The sequence below is a fragment of the Carassius gibelio genome, chromosome A20, assembly GCF_023724105.1.
Source record: "Carassius gibelio isolate Cgi1373 ecotype wild population from Czech Republic chromosome A20, carGib1.2-hapl.c, whole genome shotgun sequence".
In the NCBI taxonomy this organism is placed as follows: Eukaryota; Metazoa; Chordata; class Actinopteri; order Cypriniformes; family Cyprinidae; genus Carassius; species Carassius gibelio.
Window position 1 is genome coordinate 3,983,697 of NC_068390.1, and position 12,655 is coordinate 3,996,351.

The 12,655-nt window shown below is 39.1% G+C and overlaps 1 protein-coding gene across 5 annotated transcripts in view; it reads left to right on the top strand.

The window, feature by feature from the left end:
- lama2 (laminin, alpha 2) overlaps nt 1-12,655 on the top strand; it is a 171,871-nt gene that overhangs the window by 92,338 nt on the left and 66,878 nt on the right. For all 5 annotated transcript variants that reach the window (XM_052534639.1, XM_052534640.1, XM_052534641.1 and 2 more), the window contains exons 14-16: nt 1,079-1,290; nt 7,460-7,571; nt 10,605-10,718. In XM_052534639.1, the coding sequence (XP_052390599.1) occupies nt 1,079-1,290; nt 7,460-7,571; nt 10,605-10,718 (438 nt within the window). The remainder of the gene's footprint in view (nt 1-1,078; nt 1,291-7,459; nt 7,572-10,604; nt 10,719-12,655) is intronic.

A 12,655-nucleotide genomic window follows, 5' to 3' on the forward strand; every position in this document is an offset into this window, starting at 1 on the left:
ACCATAAAAAAAATATTTATTTGAAATTTCCTGAAGCAATACAAAACAAAATAAAGCTGTTAGTGTGATACGAAGCTGCATGTGTGTGTGCTCCTGTGCTCGTGTGTGTATGACAGGTAATTACTGTTCGTTAAGCCCTGTTTTGCATGTGCATACCTCATTAACTCTGCGCAAACAGAGAGTCCAGCTCCTCTAAATCCTCAATCTTCTAGCGGTGTGTGTGTGTGTGTGTGCTTGTGCATGTCAATAAAGCCTGATTTTCACAGCAGTCAGTGTGGTGAGGTGGTAAATAAACGAGCCGAATGAATCACATCCCATAATGCTCTAGGATGAGTCCGCTCACAGTGTCAGAGCAGTTATATGGGTTACCTGTTATTGCATCAATGCATGCACACACACACACACACACACACACAATAAACACACACACACACACTTGCACAATTCTTCACAATTTATTAAATGTAATTTCCTGAAAATATTCCTCCTTCCATAAAAACAATCTCTCTCATCCTTTATGTAGTCATCACATCCATCTTCATAAATCACCCTATTCTCCACACAGACACACACACACACACACGCACACACAACACACACACACACACAGACTGTGCTGAGCTACCTAAATCAAGACATACCATTTCTACTGTTTTTATGAAGATATTTATGAGTAAATCTAATGACATTAAAAAGAAATAAATAATACATACATTTTTACATAAAATAATATTTTTGTATGTGTGTTATATATTTTTTCTCTCTCTCTCACCCAAACAGAGGTGTTCCTGAATGTGAGGTTTTGTCATATTAGCTCATATGTAGAGTCAAACTTGACTAAGTAAACCCACACACATATATAAAGCTGATTATTAAGCTGATTAATTATTATAGACTACATGGTTATGTTATTAACTCAATTATTTGTCAAGCTAAGTGCATGGACATGTAAACATGCACACATTAATGCTACAGTTTCTTTGTTCTTTAGCCAGTGTGTAATTTACTAACGACAGCAGTTTTGCACCTGGTGTGATCACGGACAGAGGGAAGGCTTGATGTGTTCCTCTTTCTTCAGGGCGGTGGGCTGAGGTTGATTGACAGCAGCTCTGGGGTCGTGGTGTATCCGTTCTCCACAGCTGAGCGCAGGATAGATCTCCTGCCCGAAAGCTTTCTGCATCAAGCCTCAAGACTGCCTGTCAGTAAGAGAGACTTCCACAATGTCCTCAACAACATTGAGCGTCTGCTGATCCGGGCCTCCTACGCTCAGGAACACAGCGCCATCTACAGGTACACTGCAGTCCTGCAGGCTCACACACACACGCGCACACCCACACACACACACACACACACACACACACACACACACTCATACCAGAGCCAGAGCACAGACTGGTTCCATCCAGAATGCAAAATTATTTATCATAAATGTGAATTCTAAACATTTTCTTCATTTGTCTGTTGAATGTGATGGCAACACAGAAGCTGCTTCTCAAGCAGCATGCATTTATTTAGATCTATACAGTATATATTTACACAAAAATCCCGGTTTATCTTAATGTGTCTGCTGCTTGCTGATTCTCAAACACAGCTGACAGAAAACAAGATGCACATAGATTGTCATGACAACAGCAAAGTTGATGCAGCATTTGATTCATTATAGTCACAGACATCTGTTTTGATCAAACCTAACATTGCATCTGTTTTACCAAAAAGAAAAAAGCCTGAGAGATGATTTCTTCAGTATTGCATTATTTATTTATTATTTGGTTAGACAGTATTTGACTACGCACCTGAGACTGATGCCACAAGGGTTTCAATCTTTCATAACAGTCACTGAACACTTAACTTTACTGTCAAGGGGGGGTTATGTATTACAAAGTTCCATATTCTGTAAAACAGGTCACGTTGTTTCCCATTCAGGTCTTTTGTATGTGCTTTGTTAAATGTGGAGCTGTTATTACAGTTTATTATTATATATTTTTTTATCCATACTGAGACCTACAAAGATTATTAAGGCCACAGTTTCTAAAAATGCAAAATGAGAAAGAGCACGGGAAAAGATCATTCTGTCATTTATTACTCTGCCTTGTGTCATTTAAAACCTGACTTTCTATGGATAATAAAATAAGACATTTTTAAATGTTTTTGAACTAAATTTTTGAAATTCTGTTCTGGTTGTTCTTTTCTATGCAAATACAAAGAATATGGACTGGACACCCCAAAAAAACCTTGATTAGCAAGGCAACATGAAATGCTTTGAGTGTGGCGATATTGGGCATAAGAGGATGGTGTGCCCACATAAGGCCCAGGATAGGCAGGAAGAGGTAGCTGAACATAGTGCTGATGCTGAGAATGTTCAAGAACAAAATGATGATTATAGAGGAAAGGAACATTGTTAATGCTGATTTGATTGACAGAAATGATCAGAAAAATGATATTGAGGAAAAAGGGATTTCTATTGGATAAAATTATGCATCTAAAATAGAGAAAAGTACAGTGATGACTGATGATGTCACCAAAGGAAAAATAAATGTTGAGATGGTACAAACTGATGATTCTGAAGTATTTAACAGTGTTGAAATGTGTACTGATTCTGAAATGGGAGCTGATGATAATGACTCTGAAATTTCAGATATTGGTTCACAAATCATGGAGGACACATATTCAATGCAAGAAATAAATGACTTTATAGATGCAATTTCGGAAAAACTGTGGAAGTCAAAGATTTCTTCCGAGACATAAGGAAATGTATAGTGTCGGTGACTTTGTTACAAAGAAACATTAGTCATGAGGTTCTAAGCAAGCAGAAAATATTTTGGTTAAGGAAGATCAAGGCGAACGCTTCACAAAATGATTAAAACACACAGGGTGTCAGCTATTCTTTGTCTTTTCACTCTTTTTCTGTCCTGTTTATTTTTTTCAGTTTTTATGGAGTTTTTGAAAGCAGGCTTTTTAAATATAAATGGGGGTAGGGATGGAAATAAAGGATGTCAGAATTATTTAGAATTAAGAAGGTGGATATTGTTTTTTTTTTTTTTTAACAAAAGACACATTCTAATACAGAAAATGAGTCAGAATGGGATAGATGGTGGGAAGAAAAATGTGTGCTAAGCCATGGGACAAATTTGAGTTCTGGTGTAGCCATATTATTCTCAAAAAAATATAATGTAAATATTTTAGTTGTAGAAGAAGTTGTAAAAGGAAGAGTATAATTAGTGCATATAGAATATATGGGAATTATGTTTGTGCTTATTAATGTTTATAGACCAAATATTGGGCCTGAGTGGGTGGAGTTTTTTATGACACTAAAAAAAAATTTTAGTTTCCTTATAATTGATAGGAATGGGGAGGAACCTGATAATGAGTCAAGTGTGGTATTATCAAAAATGATAAAAGAGCTTAATTTGATTGATATTTGGAGGAAAATAAATATAGGGATTAGACAATATACATGGGTTAAAGCATCTGAGTATAAGGTTAGTGGGGCAAGACTAGACAGATTTTATATTGATAAAACATGGGATAATAAGGTGATGAATGCTGTTATTTTACCTGTTGGGTTTTAAGATCACCACTTGGTTTCATTTGATTTAAACATGAAGGCAATTACAAAGCCAAATTATTTTTGCCATTTTAATGTTAAATTATTACAAGATGCATTATTTTGTCATAGTTTTAAACTATTCTGGAATAAATGGAAAATGCAGAAATATTATTTTGAAAACGTGTCAGTGGTGGGATGCTGGTAAATTAAATATAATAATATTTTGTCAAAATTGCAGTTCATATAATACATCAAGGGTGAAGTTTGCACTAAAAAGCTTGTAGAAAGACATTCAAAGAATGGAAAGTACTATTTTTAATAATAGAACTGGGCAGAGTGAGCTGTTGAATAAGAAGAAGAACTTGGCTCGTTATTACAGGAGCAGGTGAAAGGAGCAATTGTAAGGGCAAGAATCTGTTCGATTAAAGACATGGACACTCCTATATCATTCTTTTTCAACCTTGAAAAGTAAAGCTCTCAACAAAAACAAATATATCATCTTCAACGGCTTGAAGGGACTATAACATTAGACCCAGTGGAAATAAAGAAGCTGGCAGTTAACTTTTACAAAAACTTGTATGACGCTGAGAACTGTGACATTGAGAGTGCTTCTGATTTGCTGAGTGATTTACCTCAGGTGGAAGAAGAGGGGAGAAATTCACTAGACAGTCAAATAACTTTTCAGGAGATTACGGAAACAATGAAACAGCTATCAAGAGGACGTTCTCCTGGAATTGGTGGACTGCCAGTTGAGTTTTACCAAACTTTTTGGAATATATTAGGACAAGATCTGTATGAAGTACTCATTCAAAGCATCAAAAGTGGAACCCTTCCTATAAGCTGCCAAAGAGCTGTATTGTCTTTGCTTCCAAAAAAAGGAAATCTAGGACTTCTAAAAAATGGAGACCAGCTTCTCTATTATGTTTGGACTACAAAATACTGTCAAAGTGTTTAGCAAATAGGTTGAAGTCTTATTTAGAGTTATGGGTTCAAAATAACCAGACATATTGCATTCCCAAAAGGTCAATCATGGATAATCTCTTTTTATTAAGGAATGTAGTTGATTTTAACCAATTTAATAATTTAAACCTGGGTATTCTTTGTTTGGACCTAGAGAAAGCATTCAATCGGGTTGACCATGTTAATCTTCTTAAGGTTTTAAAACAATTTGGATTTGGAGATAATTTTATATCTTCTATTAAGTTGTTATATTCAAATGTTTTTGTGATGGTTAAAGCAGGTGGAGGATTAAGTGAACCAATACTGATATTAAGGGGTATTAGGCAGGGTTGCCCACTTTCTGGACAATTGTATAGTCTGGCTATTGAGCCATTGTTGTGTAGGATTAGGAGAGATCTGAATGGAATTTTACTTCCTGGTATAAATAGTAGTAGTAGGGTGCCATTATCTGCCTATGCATTATATGCCTATGTCTTTATCACAAGTCAAAATGACGTTGACTTTTAATGGGAATTATTAGAAAATATGAGAGGGCATTTTCAAAAAAATGAACTGGGGGAAAAGTGAAGGGGCTTATTATTGGTGAGTGGGGAGGGTTAGGACCTCCAAAATTACCAGGTGGATTGATGTGGGTAAGAGAAGGGGTTACAGTTTTTATGTGTTTTTTTTCAGGAAATACAACATTTAAAGGAAAAAAAAATTGGGAGAGAATGCTGGAAAAGGTGAATGCTCGATTGTCTAAATGGAAATGTCTATTACCACAATTGTCGTACAGAGGAAGAGTTCTGGTGGTAAACAACCTGGCTGCCTCTATCCTGTGGCATAGACTCGTGGTACTGGAGCCTCCTGATCAGCTGATTTGCAGGATACAAAGGACTTTTGTGAACTCCTTCTGGAGTGGAGAACACAGGATTCGTGCAGCAGCTCTGTATCTTCCAGCTGAAGAAGGAGGCCAAGGTCAGGTGGATGTGAGGAGCAGAATCTGTGCTTTCAGAATCCAAGCAGCACAGAGACTTCTCTTCCATAAGAACTTGGTTTGGTCTCAGACTGCAAAGGCAATTCTTCAAAAAACTGGCGGTCTTGGATTGGATAAACATTTATTTTTAATGAACCTGGAGAAGATAAACATATCTGAGCTTTCGCATTTTTACCGGACAAAGTTGCATGGAGATTCATGGAGAACTGTTTTTAAAGTTGAAAGAGAGGTTGATGAACCTGGGAACTGGGTTCTAGAGGAACCTTTGTTTTTTAATCCAATGATTCAAACAAGACTTTTGTCTTCTGTAAGTGTAAGTGCATGCTTACAGAGAAATGGCATTGTCCAGCTGGGACACCTCTTGAATAGAGATGGATGGAAGTCGTTGGAGGAACTTAAAGAAATGACTGGTTTAAGATCTTCACGCTTGACAGAAAAGTTGATGGAGGGGACTGTCAATACCTTACCAAGTAGCTACAGAAAGTAAATTGGGAGAGGAAATTTGATGGACATGACGAATGAACAGGAACTCCCAGGAATTAAAATCTCTCATCTTATAAAGACAGAAAATGAAGATGAAGATGTGGGGTCACTTCTATCTTTTAAAACCCAGCAGCTAGAATATTTTGAGTCTGCATCAAAAAAGCAATATATCACTCTACAGTCAAAGTTTTACACCAGGACTCTCTTAAAGGTCAGAAAGCCTCCAGGTGGCCAGGTGTGTTGAAGCCAGACTTCCTTGTGAGGGACAGGTGGAGAGCCCTGTATAAGCCTCCCATAGAGAAGCGCACTGCTGATCTGCAGTGGAGGCTTATTCATGGGGAGATAGCTACAGACAGACACATGGTGCACATGAATCCAGTAGTGGGTGAACAGTGTAGGTTTTGTGGAATAGTAGAAAATTTGGAACATTTGTTTTTAAGATGAAATAGGTTGAAAGGTCTTTTTAATCTTCTTGATGGATGGTTTCAAGCATTTGATGATAAATTCTTAGAAGAAGTGTTTACTGGGGATGTAGAGATTCTTGCTCAGAAGGAAAACGTGTTTGTTAAACTACTTGATCGAAACTGCAAAATTAGCAATTTGTAAGATGAGAAAGAATGAAGGGCTGAATCTTCTTAGTACTGATGCTGAATTAATGTTCAAGAACCTTGTAGCCGGAAGGTTGAATATAGAGTTTGTATATTATAATCTTATAAAATATGAGGGGTGTGTTGATGATGTTTGGTGTCTTAAAAATGTTTTGTGTGTAACTGATGAGGGCCAGTTGGTTCTGAATTTGTAATTAATTTGATCAACGAGTACCAACATAGCAAACAGACTTGGCCAAAATGTGGCCTCAAGCTGGCACTGCTGGCCTCCTGTCGGCAATGGCATGTATCCTTTCAGCCAGAGCTGAGCCATGTGTGGCAATGATGGCACGGCGGGGATCTGGCAAACAATATGAGGGCGCTTGTTGGTGGGAGGAGTGTGGCACAAATCAGGCTAAGATCAGGCAGCATATTATGTGACCCACGATAAACAAGATAAATACAATATTGCATGATAATTGCCAGATGTGGGCCGGATCTGGGCCGAAACTGCTTGCTGTCTGGGTTGGGTCTGGGCTATATAAGGCTCAGGTGTGGCTCAGATTGGGGGATTCTGGTGTACGTAAGGCTCAGAATTGGTACCAATAATAAAACCTTTTTTTTGCCCCAGTTCAGTGCCAGTTAAGGGTGATTAACTGGCTGAGATTCGGGCCGGTTATGGCCCATGTGTGGCCCTAGTCTTTAATCCAGTTCTGGGCCACTTTAGGGCCATCATTCTTTGCGGTACATGAGCCGAGGGAAAAGTGATTGTGTGGTCCGGATCTGGGCCAGAAGACATTTGCTGGGTATTTGATGGTGTTGTGAATAATGTTTTTATTATGTAAATAATAAAGTCTTGTTAAACCTCTCTCTCTCTCTCTCTCTCTCTCTCTCTCTCTCTCTCAGGTTGGGCCGTGTGAGCATGAGTGTTGCGGCTGAAGGCTCTGGCAGCGGTGTTCAGGCCAGCGCTGTGGAGGTATGCCAGTGTCCTCCCAGTTATGATGGCACTTCATGTGAGGTAAGCATGAAAAACACTTCCACATAACAAAGTAGAGATGAACAGGAGACACTCTGATGTCTGACACAGAAGAAGTTAGACCCCTCTCTGAAAGCTGATAATGACTGTAGGTATAACTCAGACCGTGACTTCGTTATCCTCTGGAAGAGCTGTGAAAGTCATATAGAGGGTTAAACCAAACCTCCAGTCATCATTAACTCACTCTCTTAATGTTGTTAATGTTTTCTGTGGAACAAAAAGAGAAAGATGAAGAATATTCAGAAGGCCGGAAGAGATTTTGACCGACATGTAAAATAAACATAGGTTTATTTGAAATGAAGTCACTGGAGCACTGCAGTTTTTTTGGAGATCAACCTGCACGTCCACAAAACCCAATATGATTTTTCCTCTGGCCTTTGGATTATTGCAAAAAATAAACTCTTCCACCTTCACAAGTGTATGATTCTTGCAGATTCTTTGAAGCCTAAATGCAATCGTCAGAAGTAAAAAGCTACGCATAGGATATAAATAAACTACACTGTGGTGACATGATTTCAACATCAGCATAAAGATTTAACAACTCTTTCTACTGTATTTTACCTGAAAGTTAGCATAGTATTCAAGAGTATGGTTATAAACACAGTAAGGCTAGATGAGTTTTCCTGTTCGGTGTGAGGTTTAATATCCTTGACAACCTCTGTAGTGTCATTTAGATACTTGTTATCATCCGCCTTTTTCAAGACAAGTAACAGCTAAAAATGCATAATATAGCACTCTTCTACAATTTTTTGTTCATCCAAAATGAATATGGGTTATTTCACATATATAAATGGAGTGGAATATCCTGTACGGTCCAGTTCTGACAATGGATTACGAGTTAATCTGCTGTTAACATCCTCAAACTGTCTTTAAGGGTTTTTACCTGGTAAACTGGTAAATGCAGACCCTGTTGTTCCCCAGAGGTGTGTATCAGAGCCGCTCTGTGTGTTTTAAACAGCATCCCAGTGAACCGATGCACTGACAGCCGGAAACACCTCCTCGTGCACCTCCTGAGACAAACCCTGATCAAATTGTATTAGCAGTGGGCTGAATATGTAGTTTGTTTCAGGGCCTGTGTATGTGTGTGTGTGTGTGTGTGTGTGCACTTCAGCAGCTGGGGTGGCTGACTGTGTGGAATCTCTGGGATATGCTTCCTCTCTGCATAAGTGTCTCCTCTATTAAAGCTGCAGTGGCTATTGATTTCTGAGTGAGCAGATTTTTATGCTGATGTGAGCAGGTCCCACTGGCCATGAGTCAGAAAGAGACTGTGATCATCTCAACCGCAGGATAAATACACACACACACACATCTTCTCAGCTAAATGAGTACACACTAGAGAAAAGCTAATTATAACAACTACAGATTAAAATCTTAGTGTTCATCATCTGGCTGACTACGTCTTGTATTAATTTTTCTGAAAATTCCGGTCATATGTTCATAAACTGACAGTCATCACTTATAAGCTCCTACTAAATATTATAGAAACTTAATTTTCGGCAAAGTTGCTTTTCAGTGATTTGTATCGTAAAAAGCGCTATACAAATAAACTTGAATTGAATTAAACTTGAATAATCTCAATAGAAAACTTTGTTTTTAAAATGTATTTGTTTTCTTTTGAAGCAGTCCACAATCTAGTCGCACAATAAGCATTTTTGAGTTTCTGTTGATCATATTTAATGACCTTTATGTACTGTGTGTTGATCAGTCTTTACACTAACTGTTAAAGTTTGGGATAATTATTATTATTAGTTATTTATTTTTCTTTATGTTTTTGAAAGAAGTCTCTTTTTGTCATCTCATCACTGAAGATGAACACAAGTCATGCAGAGTCTAAAAGGACAGGAGTGAGTTTATTTTTGGCTGAACTGTCCCTTTAAATGATCCCTGTGTGTCTCAGCTCAGTGTTGGGAAGGATGGGCTGCTCTGAGAGTGACGGGGTCAGCAGGGTCACTGGAAGAAAGAAGGAAAAAAAGTGTGATGTTTATCGCTGTAGTCATCTACAATATCCACTTCATATTCAGCGTGTTTGTGTAAGGTCTCTGCAGTCAGCAGTTGTAGTGATCTGCCCATCTACAGCACATTAAGGCATCGTCCCGATGCGAAGGCTGCTCTAAACAGCAGGTTGCATGATTATTGTGCCTCATTAGATATCTTGTTTGGACCAAATTCTAAGACAGGATCGCATAAACTCTCCATGAATAAGTCAATCCCAAAATGCATGACGGCTTGAAAATAATGCAGAAAACAACCATCATTTGGAAAGCACTTCACACAAAGGCTGACACCAATGAATGTCAGTTGTGCCTATATCATAATAATCCATGCAAATGTTCTAATTAGTCTCCTCCTTTATAAGAGTATCTTAGCAAATGAATGTATAGCATTTTAATAATAGCAATAACCAGATGAAAAAAATGTTTAATGTTTAAAGATTAAAAAAAAAAGTTTAGAAGGTTGAACTTTTTAAAGATTTATTTTAATAAAGAGTACATGGGTTTTCACTTTGTGAATGAATCATTTACAGTAAGATGAATAACGTAGATTCGTAACGTAAATAATGAGAATATTTTCTAAATAAATGACAATTGTGATCTCATGTCGGCAGCTGTCTATGCAGACAGTAAAAACTGAGACCAATCACTCAGTGCAAAAAGAAGAAGAGGATTAATGAAATAAAACAAGGCAGAATGGTTTGAATAAGAAAATACAGCTTAAACACACACACACAAACACACACACACTGGCATCAGAGAAAGCTGGCTCTATACACTTCCCTTGTGCTTCAGTTGACTGAAACAAATCATTTAGTAAATCAAAGAACTTTGTGCACTACAATGATCCGTCAATTAGCACAGCACCAATTAATTACTGGCAGCGCAGATGCACGTACAGCCAAACCTGCCCAAACACCACGCTCATCCTCATGAACACTCATATGTGTTGATTTATTAAGTGTGTGTGTGTGTGTGTGTGTGTGTGTGTGTGTGTGTGTGTGTGTGTGTGTGTGTTTCACAGACATGTGCAGTGGGCTTCCGCAGAGTGAACGGGACGCTGTATCGTGGCGTGTGTGAATTCTGTCAATGCCACGGACACACAGAGCACTGTGACGCCATCACTGGACACTGCCTGGTAATGTGTTTTTGTGTGTGTGTGTTCTTGTTTTTGTGTCATATCAGGACACAACTCTGTATAATGACATGGGTATGACACAGGTATTACAAGGAGAGGGTGACTTATGAGGACATAACCCATGTCCCCATTTTTCAAAACGCTTACAGATCATACAGAATGAGTTTTTTTGAGAAAGTAAAAATGCACAAAGTTTCCTGTGAGGGTTAGGGTTAGGTGTAGGGTTTGTGTAGGGCAATAGAACATACAGTTTGAACAGTATAAAACCATTATGGGATGAACCCACTTTTCACAAAAACGAACATGTGTGTGTGTGTGTGTGTGTGTGTGTGTGTGTGTGTGTGTGTGTGTGTGTGTGTGTGTGTGTGTGTGTGTGAGTGCGTGCGTGTGTGCATTGCTGAGATGAGGGACTGTATTTTGTTTTCTTTCTTTTAGTTATTCATAGTGAGTGTACCGAATTGACTTGCTTTGTCATTGCTGCTTTTGTTGTTGTAGCTGTTTGGCCATAATAACAGAACTGCATTATAACACAATCTGCTGTGAATGCAGTTCAGATGTAGTCACAGAAAACAGAATCATTCTATTTCCTGTGTGTGTGTGTGTGTGTGTTGTACACTCTCTTCTGTCTTGTTTTTGTAATGCCAGAGTAAATGACTCAGGTTTAAATCGGTTGCTTATTTGTATGCAAACACAAACATGGTTTGTGTCCACATGATCTATTAGTACTGAATTATGTTTAAACTACATAACTGACACATTACCAAACATCAACAAACAAAACAAATGTTTATAGAGAACAGTATCACTTCCTCTGTCCACAGCTTGTTACAGCAGAGTTTGTGTGTGGGTGTGTGTGTGTGTGTGTGTGTGTCTCCAAAAACCTTCAAAAAATCTCCAAAAACCTCCCTTTGGGGATTTCCTCATTTGTAAAACTGGTATATAAATAAAGTTTTTTTTTAATTGTAAAAATGCAGAAAGTTTCCTGTAAGGGATAGGTTTAGATGTAGGGCAATAGAATATACAGTTTGTACAGTATAAAAACCATTATGCCTATGTAGTGCCCCCATTTAGATAGCTAAACGTAACTGCTGAATCCTGCTGTATCGCAGACCTCCTGGATGGGGGCCCCTGAGAGGAGGGCTCTAGAGGACGCCTTCCTCTGGTAGAATGAGCCCTCACTGCCAGAGGTGAACGCAAATTGCGCACCTGGTAGTCCATAGATATAGCTAGGAAAATATGGTTGCTAATGGTCTGTTTGGAATCAGGAAGCCCCTTCTTGGGTGACCTGAAACAGACTAAAAACTGGTCTGACTTCCGCCATGAGAGGACCTCTGGATATATATTTTGAGAGCTCTGACAAGGCAGAGCAGGTGAAGTCTCTCCTCATCCGCCGTCATGTGAGGTGGAGGATGAAAAGCCTGCAGAACCATAGGCCGTGCCACATTAGACGGCACCTTGGGCAAATAGCCTGGCCTAGGAAGTAGGATGGCTTTGATGTTGCCTGGAGCAAACTCCAGGCACCCATTAGATATAGATAGTGCCTGGAGATCTCCTACCCTCCTCAGAGAAGTAATGGCTAACACAAAAGCCACCTTAAAGGAAAGGTTCTTGGCCTCAGCCGACTCCAGTGGTTCAAAGATGGCCTCAACCAACCATCCAAGAACCACCGCCAGGTCCCAAATGGGAACCCTCGTACGAGCCGCAGGTCTCATCCTCCAAGCCCCACGGAGGAAACATATGACCAACGGCTGTCTCCCCAGAGGCCCATCACTCAAAGGAGTGTGGAAAGCCGAAATGGCAACCACGTACACCTTGAGAGTGGACGGGGTAAGACCAGCTGAGAAGCGATCTTGGAGGAACTACAGCACTGAAGCCACTGGGCAGTTAACTGGGTCCACCTCACGCTCTCTGCACCAAACGGTGAAAACATTCCATTT